Source organism: Filicampus tigris, chromosome 17 (assembly GCF_054856515.1).
Source record: "Filicampus tigris isolate MCC_2025a chromosome 17, RoL_Ftig_1.0, whole genome shotgun sequence".
NCBI lineage: Eukaryota > Metazoa > Chordata > Actinopteri > Syngnathiformes > Syngnathidae > Filicampus > Filicampus tigris.
Genome location: NC_141233.1, coordinates 7458097 through 7478350, shown reverse-complemented (window position 1 = coordinate 7478350; position 20254 = coordinate 7458097). Strand labels below are relative to the sequence as shown.

The 20254-nt window shown below is 39.4% G+C and overlaps 1 protein-coding gene across 2 annotated transcripts in view; it reads right to left on the bottom strand.

Moving 5' to 3' along the window:
* The window catches only part of pcdh1a (protocadherin 1a), an 83884-nt gene that overhangs the window by 8056 nt on the left and 55574 nt on the right, over positions 1-20254 (bottom strand). For both annotated transcript variants that reach the window (XM_086013293.1, XM_086013292.1), the window contains one exon: positions 13549-13768. In XM_086013293.1, the coding sequence (XP_085869419.1) occupies positions 13549-13768 (220 nt within the window). The remainder of the gene's footprint in view (positions 1-13548; positions 13769-20254) is intronic.

Genomic DNA, 20254 nt, shown 5'->3' with positions numbered 1-20254 from the left:
CCCAACGTAACCACTCATGACATCTGACTCCATTTCACCAATCAAACAGGGCCAGGAAATCACATTGCTGCCCGCAACGTCTTTGTGGCCCCGCACAGACGCAAAGTTTTTGAAGTGACTAATTTATGTGATGCAAAACACTAGTCTCACATATCATTTCTGTTTACCTTTAATACCCCAAAGAGAAAAAAAAACAGCTACATCATGCATTGAGCGGGATTGTCCCTGTTTGTACCTATATTTTTTGCCTACTGTGTTAATTTAAGACACCTGTTTTGTGGCTAAATGTGCTCTAATTTTTGTTATTTAACTTAATACAATTTAATACATGATTACTTTAGGTGGTGGTAAGCAAAATTTTTGTAAATATCTGAATTTGCACATTATTAGTTTACATTTTTGTTTATTTTTCATGTCTTTGTAATTTTTTCTTTTAATAATTTATGTATCTATTTTTTATTTTTTATTTTACTGAATACATACCTGTACCTTTGCTCAGGTAATTATTTGAAGGACTATTTTTTTCTTCTGTGAGCTCTATCATTCCAAAGTAACAGTACTCTTACTTGGGAAACTTTTTTTAGCTATTCTTACTACTGCTGGTTAGTAAGCAGGATTATGCAGACATTTTTTCCTGTTTGTGAAGTGGCATATGTAGGAAGATTTTAAACCACTTTTCATACAACTCCTTGTAAAAGCACAAACAGATTAATTTGTATCATTTTTTTAAAATCATGATGGCTGAGTCCATCAATTTATCATTACGTGAACCAATTATGCACAGGCAAACAAACAAATAAGGCCTGCCATGATATGTTTAATGTTGTTGTAGGAATTGTTCTCTGTGTTTATGGTTTAAGTCATGAGTGAACCCTTTCTTCTGCCTTCGAATGCAAAATGACACAACAAAAAAGGCACATTGAAAAGCTGGTCGCAATTCATTTTTTACACAGTGGGACTCAGACCATAAATTTGATACAGCCTTTGTAATGAATCTCATTAGATTGTGCATGTACCTAATGTTGTGGCTAGTGAGTCTCTTCTTGAATTATTTAATGGAAGGAGCGTTTAAGAGAAATGATGATGGGAAATAATTGCAGCTCTATTTTGCGAGTGGAATTGGCTGCCCGATTCCGGGGGGTTTATGATTTGGCTTTAACGAGGAGTTGTATTTCTTCCAATATGTATGCGCCAGAAATAATGCTCTGTCTCCAGCATTAGAAGCAAATGTACCTGTAGTATTCGCCATTTATGTTAGCTATGTCTCATGTGCAATCTCAGATCATGCATCACAAAAAAGTCATTTTCTTCACATTCCTCGATCCCCACCACCGTATTAGCAACTCAGTTTGGACCTTTGCAAAGCTCTTAAAAGCACCTTGAATGCAGTGGTGTAACATGCCCGTCGCAGCGCAGTCACCGGGGTAGGGATATTCACGCAGTTTAACCCCCCGCCCCATACCCACCCCCCGGCTGACTGATACATGTGAAGGGTGGGTTTGCATGCTGCTTGCATCAGGGTGCCAGTGGGAGGTGTCGAGTGTCTGAGGCTGGCTTCCTCATCGTCTGATCCCCTGCCCAAAGGCATTGGGAGGTGGTGGTGGGGAAGATGCCTCTTCCTGAGATTTCACACTGCTGCTCTCCGTTTGATTGCAAATGCTGCGTCTCCCCACCGGCTGCTTTCTAGTGCGTGTGGCACACGGCTATGATCGATGGTGGGAAAAATATGAGAGCCACAGCTCATAGAGGGATAACAGCCACTATCGTTTGAGAGTGTGTGGGTGAAATTAATGGGTGTGTTTGTGGTCCCTGCAAACAGTTTATGTCGCAAATGACTAAAAAAAAAGTTCTAAGAAGAAAAATCCTCCACATCTGAGCAGACATTAGCGCCCGGTTCTGGCTGTCGGTATAATAACTGGCTGTGAATGCATACGGTGTTTGTCATACATGGAAGAAAAACAACAAGAGACCAGGGTTTTGTATATCTTTAGTTGTGACATGTCAAGCTTTTTTTTTTTTAAGTGCTCAGAGCAGTTTCTCACAGCAAGCTGAACCAAAAACAGCCTTTTGTTCTCCAGAGGGGTGCATTTTTTAAGAGACGCAAGACACAAGCAATGCAAGCACACACACTGTGTTGACATATATATTCTCCTTGCAGAATGATGGAACACACAAGAAAACAAGATGGAGTTAGGAACCTGACACTTGTACTTTTACGACTCGCAGACATGATTGGGATGTTTTCGGTCAAAGAGGTTGTCACCTCAATTTGAAAGTCAAGCAGCCATTTACCTATTTGTTACACGTTTGTAGTGTTACGATGCAGATAATTGTATGCATTTATTCCAAAACATGTTTTTTATACAGCTACTCAAATACAAAGCATCATCTGCCTTTGACAGCTTTTTCGGGGTAGAGTCTATTTTTAAAGCTTCAAACATATGCCTGCACACTAGCAGCTTTCCCTACTGGTCGTCTTATATCTTTACATTTTGTATCAAAAACAAAAAATACAATTTAATGGTATAAATGTGACACTAAATGTAAATGATTCAATGTTTTGGCAGAAACGAGTTCACAATTAATTTTCAGTCAGTCTTGTACGAAGTGAAGGAGCTTGCTTGTTGTTTGGAGAAGAAGTTTGGAACAGAAGTAACTCCGTCTGGAAGGACACGTGGCCAGTTGTGCTATAGACCAAATTACTGTGTATGGCTTTGGTGCAGATCCAAATAAGTGGATTACCGCCAACCAACCAATTTTATAGAGCTTTTAACCTAATATTGCCATTTCAATTCCCTGGGAAATCAGGAGAAATGATGAAAGTATAATTAAAAGTGACACAAAATCCTGTATGTTACTTCATCTCAAGCCTCTTAGTTTGCACTGGAATTGGTTATATTTCAACCATCAACAACTACAACAATAATGTCACCATCCAACAACTTCCTAAGCAAAGCCAATGTGCCTTTGAGCAAGGCACAAAACCCACAACTAAGCCCATTTCAAGTTTTCCTAGCATCTTTAAGCACACAGAGGCAAAAGAGGCAACTGAAAATCAATTGTGTATAGACATCACTTGATTTCCCAAATTAGCGTTAATTCAGCATTGTTTTAAGAACGTTTTCAGAATGCTAACGCTTGCATTCTGAGTCCACTGAAATATGTTCTCGATTCATTTGTACAATTGGAGCTCTACTGCCCGGACGTGCAGCCCGAGTAATAAAGTCACGGCTCTCAGTCGGTCTGCATAATGTGAGCTCCTAAATTGTTAGTGGTGACTTACAGTGCAAATTGGTATTAAATACCACTTCTAAAATTCCATAACTTGATTGTGCTTGTTTGTGGATTCTGACTCCATTTAGAGTGGCTCCTCTTGAGGGAGTAATAAAAGGATTGCTCATCTCCACTTCATGGATGTAAGTTTGAAGTGTCCGTCTCCCTTAGCAGGTAAGGCCACATGCTGACAGCACCTGATGAGCGGACATGACGGCCAGCGGAATGTCAGGAAGAGCTGCTGTGGATGGTTCACTGAGTGACGTTACGACTCCTGTCAGTTCTTCCGACATGCACAATTTTGCCCAAGAAGACTTTAATTTTGAAGACTGCTTTGTGAATGGTTGCGTTTGACAGTCTTATCACCTTCTGACAGATCACGCTATGCACGGGCTCCTCCAATTGAGGAGGTGATATGTGATTTGTTAGGCAACAACAGTGTTGGGCAAGCTACTTGGAAAATGTTGTGAGCACAGAAACACGTTATTCCATATTAAATGAAGCGTCACTAAACTGAAGCTACCCATCGGAGAAGTCATTATTATCATTCCTGTTTAAAGTAAATGAATAAATAAATAAAATAAATATGTCTTTTGGCATGCACTGAACACTAGCTGAATTGAAATAACTTAATATAGTGGATACAGCTACTGCTTTTTTTAAGCCAAAACCCTGTTTTTTTTAACAGCTACTGCTTTTTTTTAAGCCAAAACCCTGTTTTTTTTAACAGTGTGGGAATTGCGGCCAGGGTCAGGTCCTAAGGAGCAGGAAGCCATGTTGAGGTGCCAGTTGAAGTGTTCGGATACAAGAAACAAAAATGAGGAACAAAAAACATTCACCACACGTTATTTTAAACAAATAAAGTAAGTAGACTATCATATCCTATGCCTGTTGCCTGTTGATGAGATGTAGCAGTTGATAATTTTGATATTAGAATTATGTCGAGTAGCTTTCATATACTTAATATATCTAATAAAAAATTGAGATTCTACATAGACAGAAATAATAATTAAATAATAAATGAATTATTTTTATGTAAAGGAATTGTTGTTTATAGACGAGTTCATTCACAAATGTTAAAATAAAACATTTTACATTTGGCATAAAGCCTTGTTTGGTGAGTGGCATTCCAGACAAATAACATTATCATCATGTATGCCTAGTGTTGATCAGGTAGGCTTTTTTTTTAACACTCCAACCATCCATCCATCCATCGCCCCAGTTTCAAAATCCCATCTGCGCCCCTGCTATTAATTGCAAAGTCAATACCGCAATAGATTTTAAGTTCAAAACATCACATTTATTTGACTTTTTGACAGCACTAATATTGTACCTTAAAGTGCAGCAGAATAAACCAAAAATATACATTCGAGAGGTTTATTCCTGTTAAATTCTGCCACAATGCTTCAACGGAGTGTTTAATCACCCAGACCTTTGCTGATGAATGTGACATTTACTCAGAGAGGCCAAGAGTGTCTATTCCTATCTCTAACCAATGTTGTTGTTTTTTCTTGCAGTGTTTCTTTAATGGCCTCTGCCTCTGAAGCATTTGAAGCTTTCAGGCGTTTTATGTTTTCATTCTATTGACCAGTGTGCCATAGTGGCATCACCCTACGGTCCCAGCAGATCAATGATGCCTTAGTGTGCAACAACAATAAAATAACCGCACATACGTATATTAAGGCCTACTGTTAATGTGTTTTTTTTTTTCTTTGAACCAAACATCCCACCGACAGTACACAGAAATAGATTTTTCTAGTCAAGTCGCATTGGGTTAATGTTAATTTCCTCCCATATAGTGCTTGCATATAACACACACACGCACGCATGCACATTTTTCATTGATACGAAAATGCCGATAAAAAAAATCAACGTCAGCAAATATGCTGTCAAAAATGTTGCTTCTCGGATTCTAGGGAACAAAATCTGTCCCCTGCTCTGCCTATCATTCAATCATTGATCGTGTTGACGTGTAAAACAGATATCCTCCATGAGCCATTTGCTCCCCCCTCCCCTCATATTGATCGCCATGTATCCCTTGGTTAATTCTATCTTTGATCGCAACAGTGTGAGACACCATGGATCTACCAACCAACATAGTGGTCTGAATGGAATACAAGATGAAGAAGTTTATCATACAGTCAGAATCTAATACAGGTCCATGCTTTGTGTGTACCAGATATAACACAGATTAAAGTCCAATTGAAAAGGAAAAAGGAACCGTTTTTTGGGGAGAATGCCTTCACTGAGTCCTGGTTTGGAAGTTTGGGTCTATGGGGCACGAGACCAATGATTCCCCATTGAACGTTCCCCATGGATGGATGAACAAATTATGACACTTGCATTTTAGTCCACATGTCAAGCAGCATTAGAATGGCAATATAAATGTTTATCAGATTATAATACTACTAGGTTACAGACCATACTTTTGCAGGTACTAAAATGAACCGTTAATAAATGTATGCATACGTTCATGATCATGAACACTGTATGAGTCTGTTTTGCTCATAATCGCGGAATTTCATTATTTACATTATGAGCACGTCACAAGCATGAGGGCCGATTAGTGGGCCTGACTAAAATCCACTTCCGGCCATGCTTAGTCCAGCCATTTTTTAAAAATGTGTCATCCCCCACCCCTCCGCCCCAAAAATGGGCATCCGGCTGGGCCGGAGGGTCCGACTGGTCCGGCCCAGGGACGGACTGCCCAGCTCTGGTATTAGAAAATATTTATACCTGTAAATTGTGGTATTCAAATACATATATGCAATAAGATTTTCATGATGTAAATTTTCCTCCCCCCCAAAAATAATCCCATGCAACAAATGCACAACATGAGTAAACATCATTCTTTTTTATGGCTGTACTTGCCATCTGTTTTTCAGTGCCTGTGTATGATGGCTACCTCATTTCCCTGCCAGACACAGTTTCAAAGTAGATATCTCATCAAGATGAGTGACAAGTGTAGATGCCTTGCAATATATCGCTTCAAGAGTTACAGACCTCTGGTTTTCACCGGTGAATTGTAAGAGCTACACAAATGTCTGATAGAAACCCTCACAAATCAGTGACAATATTCCAGTGGTATGGAGTTGACTGCCTAATTAAAGCAGACATTCAGTAGAAAACCGGCATGGGAAGAAACTTTCATTATAGAACATTTCTATCAGGATCCTTGAAGAACAAGAGCTCTTCAGGGACAACTCATGCAAAAAAGTGTGCTTTGAAAGACAGAAGTTTCAAACAACGGGAAAGGGATTAGTGAGATTTGACACTGTTCAAAAGAGAATTGTGGCATTTTGTTTTAACTGCACAATAGGGAAAAAAAAAAAGTTACGGCACCTTTGATGGATAACACCCATGCATGCAAGGCACAAAGACAAATGTCCTCTGTTGATTAAAGAATGTTGAACATAGATACATTAACGATATAGACTAGAGTAAATTAGGAATTGATCCTTTCACAGGGAGGTTATTGTCATCTTTGAGGAACTGAACATAACCATACTTCTATATTGCATTACTTTTCACTGTGTATAGTCATCGTTGCATATGGATTGGTCCTTGGCTTGCAATGAATGTGGCAATATCCTCAATTGACAGAGAGCATCTAAAAGACACTCCATTCTTCTGTAACTCACTGAAAATCAAGGAATTCACGTCAGAGCAATACAGTGTGAATCCAGTCCCTCGGGTTCTATCCATCATTAAGGGTCAGAGCACTAGTGAGAGGGAGTTTCAGCAGCTCTTGGTAGCCAACATCGCAGCATGGCGGGACGACCCCTCGGGGATTTTCTCTGATGCCTGCCTGAACTGCTTGACGAACTGAGGTTGAAGTGGGTCTGGTCCCCTCACTAGTATTGCCTCCAAGATGCATAGTACTCTAACCTCGTCCGCATAACACATATGCGGTGACACTTAAAAAGACCCCACCCCAGGCAGTCGATTTGGCAGACCACGCTGTGCCATGCTGGATATACCGGCAAACTGAGGTTGTTTTCCTTTACAGGCCCCCATTATGCCTGACAATTTGGTGACTGAATTTAGACTAGACTTCAGACCAGCTCGGAGCAGGTCTAAGTTGTGGTGCAGGTGGTGTATCGTGATTTTGGTGTATTTGATCGAGGTGATATATGTGTTAATATTTTATTCAGAAATCTGACTATAACATACATTGAACGGAATTGAATGCATTAGTATTATCATCATCTGTATGTGTTTTTTAAAACACCCCCTGGGCACTGGCACAGCTTTGCGGGAGATGACATATGGACACCGTACATGAATGATCAGGGTGGAGGGCGGTCTCCAAGTGCTCACTTCACACTGGTGATCTGTGATCACCCTGGCCTACTTTACATTATATACAAGTGGAGATCTTCTTGCAGTTCTTTGTAAATGTACTTTACATGCGTCGATCACCTGCATGGACTCCAGCAAGTCTCTTTCTGCTTCCGCCATGTCAAAGACTGCACTATTTAAAGGGAATAAAAGGGGCTGCTTCCATTGACCGGTAAGCAAGTCGGCTTTATCCATTCCCGCAATTGGGCAAACTCCACTTTTCTACCGCACCCATTTACAAAAATGTCAAAAGAAAAACAAATAACACCACCCATGTGCAGACTTAGACTGTGCTTTGGGATAAATGTGTGCTGAGTATGAAAATAGGGCTCATAGCATCAATGCCCTAGCACAATCTATTGATGAGCCGTCACTGATGAGCCCGTTTTAAGCTTAGGGATACTGACCAAGGCACCTCTTATTAATTTTATAAGACCAGCGCAAAAAAATATTTAGCAACAATGGAACCGAGTGTCTGTTGTACTTTTCTTTTTGACAGTTATTTAGGACACTAATCAGGGTTTTCATTTCATTTTACTCATGGGTTGGTAAAAGCCTGTGTACATCTAAATTTAAGTAAATTCTGCCCCAAAATGTCATTTCAGAAATGTCTTAATAAATTGTGTTTTTCTTTTAATTTACCTTTTATTTTTATTTTTAAAACAATATTCCATTCATGTGCTATACATAGTGTTTTCCCATAAATATAATAGTAGGTAGAGTAAAACCCAGCATGTCAGTTTTTTTACTGAAAAATATGATCATCATTATTGTTATTCATGTCAGCAGGACACAATGATGAAACTAGAGAGAAATCACTTTAATGTGCAAAAGAAGGTGAAATGAAATTGGTGGGTGTAGATTTATTGAGATAATGGGGTTTCTATTCTGGTTCCTTCTAGATTTCACATGTGGCTGTAATCTCCGCTACTCTGTTAGATGTCAGCTCATATTTAAAATCAGCCAATTTTATAATTTGTTTCAGTTGATAGTCTGTGTCTTATATTACCCCGTTCAAAGATTTGCACGTCCTGCTGCCGTTTGATAATTACGGTCTACAGTCAGGACCACATTGTCAGTGTGTAGTGTAGTCGCAATGTTTGCGATCACATAAGCAACTTTTTTTTTTAATATCTAAATATTGCAATGACTTGATACATCATTGGTTCCATTTCGGATACAGATGCAGTGTTCCTTATAGGCCCCCGGTAAAATAGGGTGTTGATAAGCCATTGTCTATCTGTGGTGTCAAAGCCTAATCCAGGTTAGAAAGTTTAATTCTGCTCCAGTTAGGCTCTTCCAGTGACCTATTTGCACTGCAATAAAATTACAAACAAGCGGGGGGTAACAAACAGCAGCAGCACAATGCGTGTGCTAGGATGATCTCAGAATTATAGGCGTATTACTCAAGACAACTTGCCGCAGGGGATCACTTCATGGGGCTTTATTCCCACAGCCAACTCTTACAAAAAAAAAGTCAGATGACTTCTTTCTGGTAGCAGATCCAGTGGTTCGTACAGACAAGCGTAGTCCACTCCAGTATTAGCTAGAAAAACCACATGACACCTGTACAGGGACACCTGCACCTGTGCATTAATGTAATATTATGGCACCAGGCAGGGGCCCAAGCTTTGACTCACAGGCCAAAAAGCCTCATTAAGTTGACATTCTCTCACTGCACTGTCTTCCCACAGAACTCTTTAAGATGTTTCCATCCTTTGCTTGTTATTTTCATAGCAATACAAAACAGATTTTTGCCAGGAAAAGGCAATAAAGACTGAAAAGGTTGATCCCTGCTTGACACTGGCATGGCAGTCATTAAAAGCAGAAGAAATTCCCTGACAGGATTTCAAAAAGAACAAACATTTGACACTACAGTACGTGCATTTTTCTGAGAGATCTGAGGCTGGAATATCAGACAGCATTTCTAAAGAACCTCATTATCATGCAAATGGCATTCATGCCATTTAATCTCACCCTACTTGGTGTCCCACATGGCAATGAGTCCGCACAGAGGAAGTGACAGTGAGACCGCACACAAAGCAAGCGTCCATATCAAAATTCCTCCATCTGTGGATGTTATTAGTTAATTGTTTTTTTTTTCCAAGTTTGTTGTAACCAATGATCAACAGGAAAGTTGTTATGACCTTGTTTGGAGTAGCTATGACAGAACTGGCGGTCAGTGTAATGCCCCAATAACAGAGCAAGCTCAATTATAAATCATACACAGTGTTCAGCTTCTGAGCAGCAAATCTATTAACAATTGTTGACAATTTGCTTACTGTAAAAATATGGAGCATATATGGTCAATAAATCAGTTATTTAAAAAATATTAACTAATGTTTCTTATTAAAATCATGAAAAATACACAATTTCTGTCCTTTCAAGTGTGAAATGTAAACGTGCTCTGATAAAATTGGTTCTATGTTGTGTGCAGCATCCAAACCACATTTGTAACTGTTTCATGAATCATGGCCTACTCAATGGACACAGAATGGTCTGTTCAACATCGATCTTATCACTTTGAAGGTTGGCCGGATCCAGCTGGCATGTTCCAAGAATGCAATTGGTGTTCAAGGGTATAACATTGGGATTAAAAGTAACTAAATGTACCTGATATTGTGAAGTGTACAATCGAACTGTATAACCACATCTTGAGTGGCTGTATCAGATTTTCCCTTCACATACATTGACATACCATGCAGTGTATTAGAGTGGCAATAATCCTGGCAATAATTTCTAGCAAGGACAGTAATTTCAATGTTCATGTCCAATAATCACTATGCAGGGTCTTGAATGTGGATGGACTGATTGGAAAGAATAAATAAATCAGTCATGCTTTCATCATTCAAAGACAAATCATTCTGCTTGACAACAATCAGACATACAAGACTGAATGTCACATGCTATTCAATGCTAATTGTATAAACATAACTACTGAGCTCAATGATTATGATACGAGTCGATTCAAACAAAGTATAGGGTTGTGCACCGATATCGAGTGGAATCGGGAGTAATATTCCAGGATTCGTTCAGCTTTTAAAATGTTCGTGCTAAATTTCAATTCCTACTTAGCCGCGCAGACGAAGCATGAACAAAGAAGGATCAATACAAAATGTGTGTGCACAACTTCGCACCACATCGACCGCGCCTAAGTCAGAATCGGTAAGTACGTATGATGCCAGCATTGAGCCAACAAGTTAAAATGGAACTTAAACAGCACAAATGCAATTGCACAGCTAATATTTAGCTTAAACCGTACAAAGTATATGCATACATGCATATACGCATTGAGCGTATGTTTACGTAGACTTCTTAGATCAGGGGTGCCCAAGTCCGGTCCTCGAGAGACCCTATCCAGTCTGGTTTAAAAGTCTCCTTCCTCCAACATTCAAATGATCATTATCGTTATCAGGCTTCTGTAAAGCATACAAATGGTTACTGCAATCAGCTCTGAGCATCACCAGGTGATCAGATACGGCGGAAATATGCGTGACAGCAGCCAGTCAGAGTACAGCTTTTCCTTCTCTACTTTGGTTTATAAGTTGAAGACGTAAACAGCAAATGTTTGGTGTTTTGAGCCATGCTTTGTCTGGTCTCTCACATTGGACCGGTTTGCCCTGGGTGACTCTGTCAGAGGCAGGAACCTGTGGCAGCTTTGCTTCTTGGATCATTAGGACACACAAATACCTCCAACACGATATGCAGATGGCTCATTGGGAGGGTGAAACAGACCCTTGCACAGTTTTCGAGTGAAAATTGTAACACAATTCCAAGACCTAAATGTTTTAGCTCTGACCGATGTCATTCATTTGCATCACATATCACGCTTTAATGGGGGCCAAAGGCAGTCCGCATAAAAAACTAGCTACTGTTAAAGTTCATCTTGTATAACGGAATACACATATCGGTCGATATTAGCAGGGCTCAGAGATTCAAAGGGGGAGAGTCTGAGGTTCATACTGCGTTTGATTTTACTTTAATAGAGTGACACATCATGCTCCCCGCATCATTTTATGCCTGCCAGTCATCTCCACTGTGATGAACACAACCCTGCACCAGTGCAGCCTGTCACTCTGTCACTCAAATGCTTAAAAAGAACTTCACGTCACTATTCAGGTGGAGCTGGGGAGAATTTCAGCTGTCTCTTTTGATTTTTCTGTCTAAACCTTCCTTTTATCTGAGCTCTAGGTTATCTCCCTGAAGTGGGAATCACTTTTTAATTAGGTCTATCCTTGGTTAGCGGTTCATCATCACAACCCCCCCTGTCCTATGTGCATGTCCTATGGGTTTGCATGTCGGAGACTCTTAGTCCCCACTTCCTGTCACAATCTAACATCTCCCACATCTTGTGCCATGTTTTCATTCTGTAACGGCTCCATCTCCATTCACAGTCAGGCTCTCCTGCTGCTGACAACAAAGAGTGCCCTGTCTGACTAAAACCTGCATTCTGCAGATGGGCAAAACAGGAGCAAAAATAGAAACTAAAATAAGGAAAAAAAGCAGCTATCATATGGAAAGGCATAGGTATTATGCTGCAAACACAGAGTCTAGATGTAAGAAGAATAAAAGTATAAAGCTATCCATTGAATATAAATTCACAATGATACATACATGCCATACATTGCCACTGAAACTTGTGTCAGTTAAAAAGGGGACCATACACACACACACACACATACATACATATATATATTCATATATATATATATATATAAAACACGCAGGAGTGCACATATTTTTTTTCATGTGGTACTCGCATGAGTACCAGGAGATTGTCTTTGGTCACGGATTTTGAGTCATCGTTTTTTTTGTATGAGCAAAAAAAAAAAATCGAAATTGCATTATGTCTTCATTTATTTTATAAAACACTATAAAAAAAAATCAACTCCTAATGTCTAATATGGCCGTTTAGGATTTAAGAACACAATATAACACAATTTTGTAAGTGGTACAGTGTATACATTTCAAGCTAACTTATTAGGCAAACGTGTTATGAAAAAATAAATGTAGACAAAGTTTTTTTTTTGTTTTTTTTTCATAATGAAAAAGACTTGAAGTGCAATTTAAGGCACCTTTCTTAAAACATGGACAGCACATTACAAAGTAATCTAGGTCCACAGTATAGAAAAATAAGCTTAAAAAAAAAAAGTAATTGGTGTCATATGGGATTCAAATTGACAGCTATCTCCCATCACTAGAAGTGAACATGGTTTTACAGTATAATGAAACTATACATTACCACAAATAAAAAAGGAATGAAATATAGCATGTGATCTGGTGAGACACAATCGCGTAAAACCAGAAGCACATTATGTGAATCAGTGTTACAAATAATATTGAAGAGCTAAAGGCGATATATTATCATTATTATTTTAATGACAGTTAGCTCACAGAATGTCAGTTAAAGCTTTGGCTTTGAGGGGTCTTTTAATATTGACAGATTTGATGCTCAACATTTTTTGGGGCGGGGAACAAATGTGGATTTTGCGTCCAAGAAGCAAGGGGCTACTGATTATGAGAACAGTATCATCTGCACAGATGTCATGGTGAATTTATTTAGAGGGCAAATGCTCCATGATTTGGCTTTTTAATTAGCACTCTTGTGAAAGAGGGTCATTAAAGATGCCTGACAGAGGGCATACTGATGAAGGGAACAAAGACCTGGCTAACTCCAAATTCGATGCTATGTTCGAACATGGGTTTGCACACACGATCAACAAAACAGCTGAAAAAAAGGAAAGAATCGTGGAGAGCTTCAACTATACATGCCAACTTAACATCGAAGGTGCCACAACATTTCAACTCTTCAAATTGCCAGGGAGTAAAAACAAACCTCACACAAATGTCTTCAAAACACGAGCTAGCAAAACCCCGTAATGGAGCCATTTGCATTTAAATACATATTCATAGGAGCAAGAATGACAAGTGTACCATTTTCAGGGTGTTCACTCTCTCCAATGCTGCCATCTGGAGTGGTTCGCTCATAGTGGTCTTCAGGCAGGGTCAAGGGTCCGATGCGAGGGCCAGACGATGACTTGCTGCTGGGTGTCTCTGATTCTTCCAAACCGCTGTCATAGTAACTGTGCTGGGAGGCATCCTGCAGGTCCTGCACAGGGTTGGCGGTGGAGAAGGTCACTCGCCGATGGGGATGCTACAAAACAGAGACATACAGTAGACACATGATTTTTTTTTTTTTTTCACAGCTACGCTTATTCTTTTGTTTGCGTGCTCCACTGAGAGAAACAACAGGTTGTGTGCTTGCAGTTATAGATGAAATACAGTGCACAGAAAAAAGTATTGGTACACTTTGCTATTGCACCTACAGGAACTGAAAACGGAAGACAATATCAAGTTGTTGTACCCTTGGTGGCTATAACAACTCACGTTCTTCTCGGATGACTTTCTGCAAGATTTTTTTTAGGTTGAAACTAAGAGGTCTGTCTAAACTTGTGATTGATTAGTTAATTTAGCAAATTGAAGGAGTTTGTCGCAATACCTTTGACCACATGGGGTATTTGGAATATTGCTGAATGTTATTCTCTCTAGGGAATTATGCTTTATGACAATGTCTGTTATAGTGTATGAACAGCAGTAGAAGTTAAGATAACTGGAAGAAGCATACGTTACTAAATGGAACCTACCATATGAAATGTAAATGTCTTTGTATTTAAGCGTGCTGTGTAAGCCGAGCAGTGTTACCACATGTAAGGAGACTATTAGCAGAGCTGGGCATTCCGGCTGTGTGACGGACCAGTACGTCTATTCGCCTATGACGGGCGCCTGTTTTGCTGGCGGTTGATGAATGACGGTAACAATTTTAAAATAGACGGACTAAAAAAAAAGCATACATGCATGACATTTTAAACTCATTAGCAGGCTAATTTCCTATGCACATCCACTTACCGACTGGCAGTATCGTGAGTGGATTGAATTGTTTACAACTGTTGAACTAAGATAGCTTGCGGACTGGAGTAAGCTAGGGGACATCATGAGAATATTTAACATTGCGTAATAACACAATTCATTTTCACTTTTTATTGCGTTATTTCACAATAGAAATAATTATTGCAAAATAAGGCCATGTTATTTTAGGTTATCTTGTTTTTTTCCTTTGTCAGTGAAATGGGCATCCACTAGAGGGCAGACTATGCCTATGAGAACAAAACTGCAGGCAGGGAACGCACGTGAAAAATAGCTTTCCAGTGTTGCGCAGGCTTAGCAAGGCAGTCTTGCATTTTAAAATAACCCAACACAACCCGTCAGCCGGGTCTTGACCCGGTTAGGGACGCTTAGAGGGACGGATGAAAACCTTCCTCCGTCCTTGCTTACTCCATCCTTTTTAAAAGAGTCCCCCTTCCGACCGTCCACAAAATGGGCATCCGCCCGGACTATTCCGTCCCTGGGATAGAATGCCCAGCTCTGGATATTTTAGCTTGCTGTGTGCATGGAGTCGCACACTAATTGACAAAGTGTAATTCAGCAGCTAATGAAGTGGTGCATCCACGAGTGAATATTCGATCAACATTTTATGGGGGTTCACCGAATGGGAGGAGTTATGGTATAATCAGACAGGGGTGGCTTCACACAAAACATGATCTGATATTATGGAAAAATAGTTGCTAAAGGAGTAAAAAAAAAAAAAAGTTGCTAGGTTTCAAAGTTGTTAAGTTGGCAACACTGATTACTCTGAAAAAAATTTGGTGTGTTAAATTTACTCAATTTTATCTCGTCAAATGAGAATGAAACTGGACTAAATGAAATCCTCCGGATCCATCTAGATCTTTTAAGTGGATGTTATAGTCTACTTAAAATAAATGTATCTGTGTCCAAATGTTTTTATTTTGTGCAACCACTTGATGAAATAAAATTGAATAAATTCAACATTATTTTTTCAGTGTAGCTTTCACTTCTTTACACTATTCAAAACAGCACTCATTCTTGCAATATTAATTGTACATCCATGTGATTTTGTTTGTATATCTTACTACTTCAAAAAACATTCACATGACAATGATGAGTCCACAAGCCCCAATGAGATTCTAAATCCCCGTATTAGCATACTTTTCCACAGATTGTGAAGTTTAACAAAGCAGAAAAGGAAGGAAATATGACTGTGATTTAGCGGAAAATTAATCCTTACGCTCTCCACGCTGGGGAAAAAAAAGAATAAAAAAGAGCATCGCAATTATACTTTGTGACAGTCACTATTTCCTCGTTACATGCTGATGAGATTTGATGAAAGAATAAAAGACCAAATGCATGAATGAGAGTGCCGATGGAATCTTGAAATCAATGCCTTGAGGAGGAACGGCACGGCAAATAATAAATCATTCAAGATCACACCCTTTATCAAATTGAATGGATTGTAAATACAGTTAGGGGACCATTAAATTCTTTCTTCTAAAGATCAGATTACTAATGGCGACTTACCGCTGATCGACAACAGAAAGATGACTCTGTATGCTGTACATGTAATTGAACTCCCCACCCCCACATGTGCATCTCCTATAAAAGTCAGGAAAGCACTGAGACAGCAGAACAGGTCTGCCTTGGCTAGACCCGTCAGCCTGGATCGATACTGGCTCTCTGCTTTCCACCGTGTAAACCACTTTTCTGCCAAACAAAACCCCTGCTGGAAATCACGCAAATCAACATCCTTTTAGTGCATACACGCCAGATACGGAAAAAAATGCTTTTAGAGTGTTGGTAAGTGCTACGAACAATGTGCCCTTAATATAGTTAAGGGGCTTCAAAATGTTTTCTGTTCATCTCTGGCGATCTCAACCGCTCTTTTTCTTCTGTGTTGTACTGCTGCATCTCCTCATCTTTCATCTTATTTGAGTTTTAGTGTGCATCATATTTTTTTCTGCAAGTAGTGCTGTTACGGCCATACATCAAACACAGCATGCAATATAAAACTGTCTTCGGCATATCCGTTATAGTTTAATGGAAACCAAGGTGGATTTCCCAAAAGAAGTGAATGATTCTTGACCAAACAATGGCTCCTTATAGTCCTTATGATTTGTATGCATGGTGCAACATCAAGAAAAGGGAGTAGGGGTTCATATGGACCGATAAGAATAAACCATTTGTATTCCTTCAATTAAATAGGCTCTTTATGGGGAGTACAGTTGAATAGCAACAACTCCTAACAAAATCCCTTGTTGGTGCTTGAGCGAAGCCTATTTAAACGTGTCTCTTACAAAAGTGAATCTCTTACAGAAGAACCACACTATCAATATTCCGATAACATACCACAGTTCTCCCAAAATGCCCTGTGATATCATTGTTTTTTTGTTTTGTTTTTTTTTGGTGATATTTAATCAAACATCCCATGCAGCTGACCCAGCAATATGCACTATATTTCAGTGGTGCATTCTTAATATGATGCTACGGCTCAGTGACTATTTAAATGTGAATGTAGCATTTAGTTGTTCAAATATGGGTTCTTACTTAAACTTATCCTCAAGGCTTCACTCCAAAGAGTCAGCGTGTTTCCAGGGTATGATAAGTAGCAAAGGCTGCCGAGATGGGAAATAGATTCTCTTTTTAGACTGAGCGCAAATCCTTTGCCAGGCCTCAGGGCTGCAGGGATGTGGCAAGACAGAAGGATTGGAAGGGGAGGCCGGTCAGGAGTAGAGAGTTGGTCAGGCAGACAAAGACAACACTTTGGCTAGAGGGGACAAGCAGAAGGATTGGATTCTGGGAGACTGGAGGCGGTCGTAGGGGATTGTTTGGACATTGTGGCTAGCTATGGGACTTAAGACTGAAAGAAGGATCATTTATAATGACAACTACACTCTCCTCCAAAAGTATTGGAACAATGAGGCTAATTTCTTGATGCTAATGACTCACATGCCATATGCAGTTAATGCAAGCAAATTATTTGAAACTAAATCACTTTAATCTAGTTCTATTTGTTCCAATCGGTAATGTGAAGTCAAGGCCTGTAAAGTCTACTCTGCTGGCCTAAACACAATCAGAAGCACTGACCTACATTTACGACTGAATGAATGAAATTGTATAATTGTTCATGTTATACTCATTTTATAGCCATTCTCTTGGATAGCCAGCTTCCAATAGCGTGTATGTAATATTTTCTTATCCAAACCAACTCTAGCTTCTCTGTGTTGCCGTGTCAATGTAATCTGCCTTGGACCTACAGAATCAGCAGTAGTGACCATTGACCCCTACACATTATCTGCAGTGACTTTTGTTAAAAAAAAATCGGATTTAAAATTTCACCATTCTTTGCCTTCACAAAGGCTAAGGGTGGTGTTGGCATTTTTTAAATTAGGCTTGAGCTCACCACAACTCTTAACAGGATACGAGGTATAAATAAAAGGATGGCTGAATGGCTATCTTCTCACGTAGTTGTTGATCAGATCCATAAAGTCAGTAGATAAAAATGTATTGTTGAGCTTTTGTCTTATATGTATTGTATCATGTAAATTCAAATACAAAGGAATTTGCCTCACTGTTCAAATACTCGTGTAGGAGAGAAAAAATGGACACCTCCAATTAGCCTGAGCTTGAATTGTTTCATTGTTCACGTAAAATTGTGATCATAAAGCAGGTAGAAGCATGTTCTTTTCACAAGGGGGCTAAGACACATTTGAAAGTAGTAATAAACACCAATCATGCTCAGCCTCCTACACAGAACTCCCACAGCATTTAGAAACCATTTTTCAGGTCACACTGGCAGGAATTGTAGCTGCATCCTTTGACTTTTTTTTTTTTTTTGGGTACAAACACATTTATACTGTCTTTCACAATGCCAAAAAGATACTGGCTGTAACAATTATTTTAATGTATTATTATGCATGTTAAGGCCAAGTGCTAACAAGCAATCACATTTTATTTTCTAGCACCTGTCCACCCCACTGCATTGCATTAAAAAACAGTCACATTGAAATTATTGTAAACTCTTCCATTTTTCTATGTCATAAATAAATAGCCCTTATCCTATTTTCTGCAGCATCACTTCCAAACATAAATACTTTTTTTTAAAGCAACCTACAGTTTTGCACTAATCAACTTTACATTATAGTTAATTGTACTGTAAATGTGAGGAAAATTAAAATAGAGTTCTATCTCATTTTAAGATTGAGCCAATTTTAGGATTTGTTGTACTATGAACCTTTCGCCCTGCCAGTTTTTTTTTTTTTTTTTTTTTGTCTTGTGTTGTGAGCAATCATTTGAGACCTGACCTTTCGGCAGCCATGGCGGCAGCGAATTTCACAACATAAGCAACAGTTTGACAGGTAGCAAACACTTGAAATAATAAGGCAAGTGTGCTTGCTTCAAGCTGTTTATTGCCACTCCCAATTTAAGAGACAAAGAGATTGAAAACATTCTGTATTCAACCAAGCCAAACCACAAAAACATTACTTGTATATTAGTTGGATTAAGCCTGGGTCAAGTAGGCATGCCTGCTCTCCACTCTTTCAGGCATGACCAATCGACACACTTAATCCAACTGTTACATGGGTCGAATATTTCCATTAAGTGGCCAAACCACACATGTTCGACCACAGAAAATGGCTACAAATCTTAGGCAATAAATGTTCCCAGTGAACAATGTAGCAGGTGTTTTATCGGGATACAAACACAGGAGAAGCTAGGTCATATTGCTTGTGTTTATTCTAAAGTAAAGTTAAACATTTTCTTTACATTATTATGTTCTATGCGAACCTGTGAGTTGAAACACGGCCTTCTGATTAATATTGTGTTTGTGGAATATGAATTAAGCAGAAACATCCACCTGTTTTTCATCTAGACCGTGCACAGTGTCAATGAGAGGAGAAAGTCCGATTTCTGGGCCACACACTAAACGAAACCATTTTGGTGATTGTAGAGAATCTGTGCAGCGTCTGCTGATTTGCACCACTAGTCCCGAGTGGGACATTGGACGCCACTGCTGCCGTGCTTTCCCATCGCACCAACTATTCAGTCCACTTTTGACTGCCCCAGAGCTATCTGACACCACTCTACAGTCAGGTGCCCTGTCACTGAGCCAAGCCTCACTGATTGCCAGCACTGAGCTGCCGGTACTTATGCAGATGCGAAAGCTTTTTCTTCAACTCCATCACCTTTTCACTTTCTATAGAGTGGTCGGTGAGGTAGACTTACATTTGCATCTCTCATGTAGATGGGACTTGCTGTTGAGAGTCAGCAGTGTGAAGTATCTGGAAGTACACATTGTTGATCACCTAGCCTCAATTACAAACAAAACAAACTAAAAAATCACAACTGTGGCTCCATTCACTCCATAATCTGAAAACTGTTCTTTCTAGCATACACCACTTGGTACGGTAGTATAGCAAGCACCGCAACCATGTTTCACTTCCTGGTTTGAATGCTGTAGCGTTACCTGTACAAATCAGCCAAGTAGAATAGTTTGGGCAACCAGCAAAAATCTAGGCGGCCCGCTCAGGGAAGACAGCATCAGATCCAAAACCAGCAGCAAGCTCAATCTTCCCCCGAGGTTGTCAAACTCCTCAACAAACTGTGTCAGCGCCCCGTAACTGATCGCTTACAGCTGATCTGAGGTACAGAGAACTCAATTTCTAGATTAAAACTAACTTTTACCATTTCGGAATATAAAACGCACTAAAAAATTCTTTAATTTTCTCAA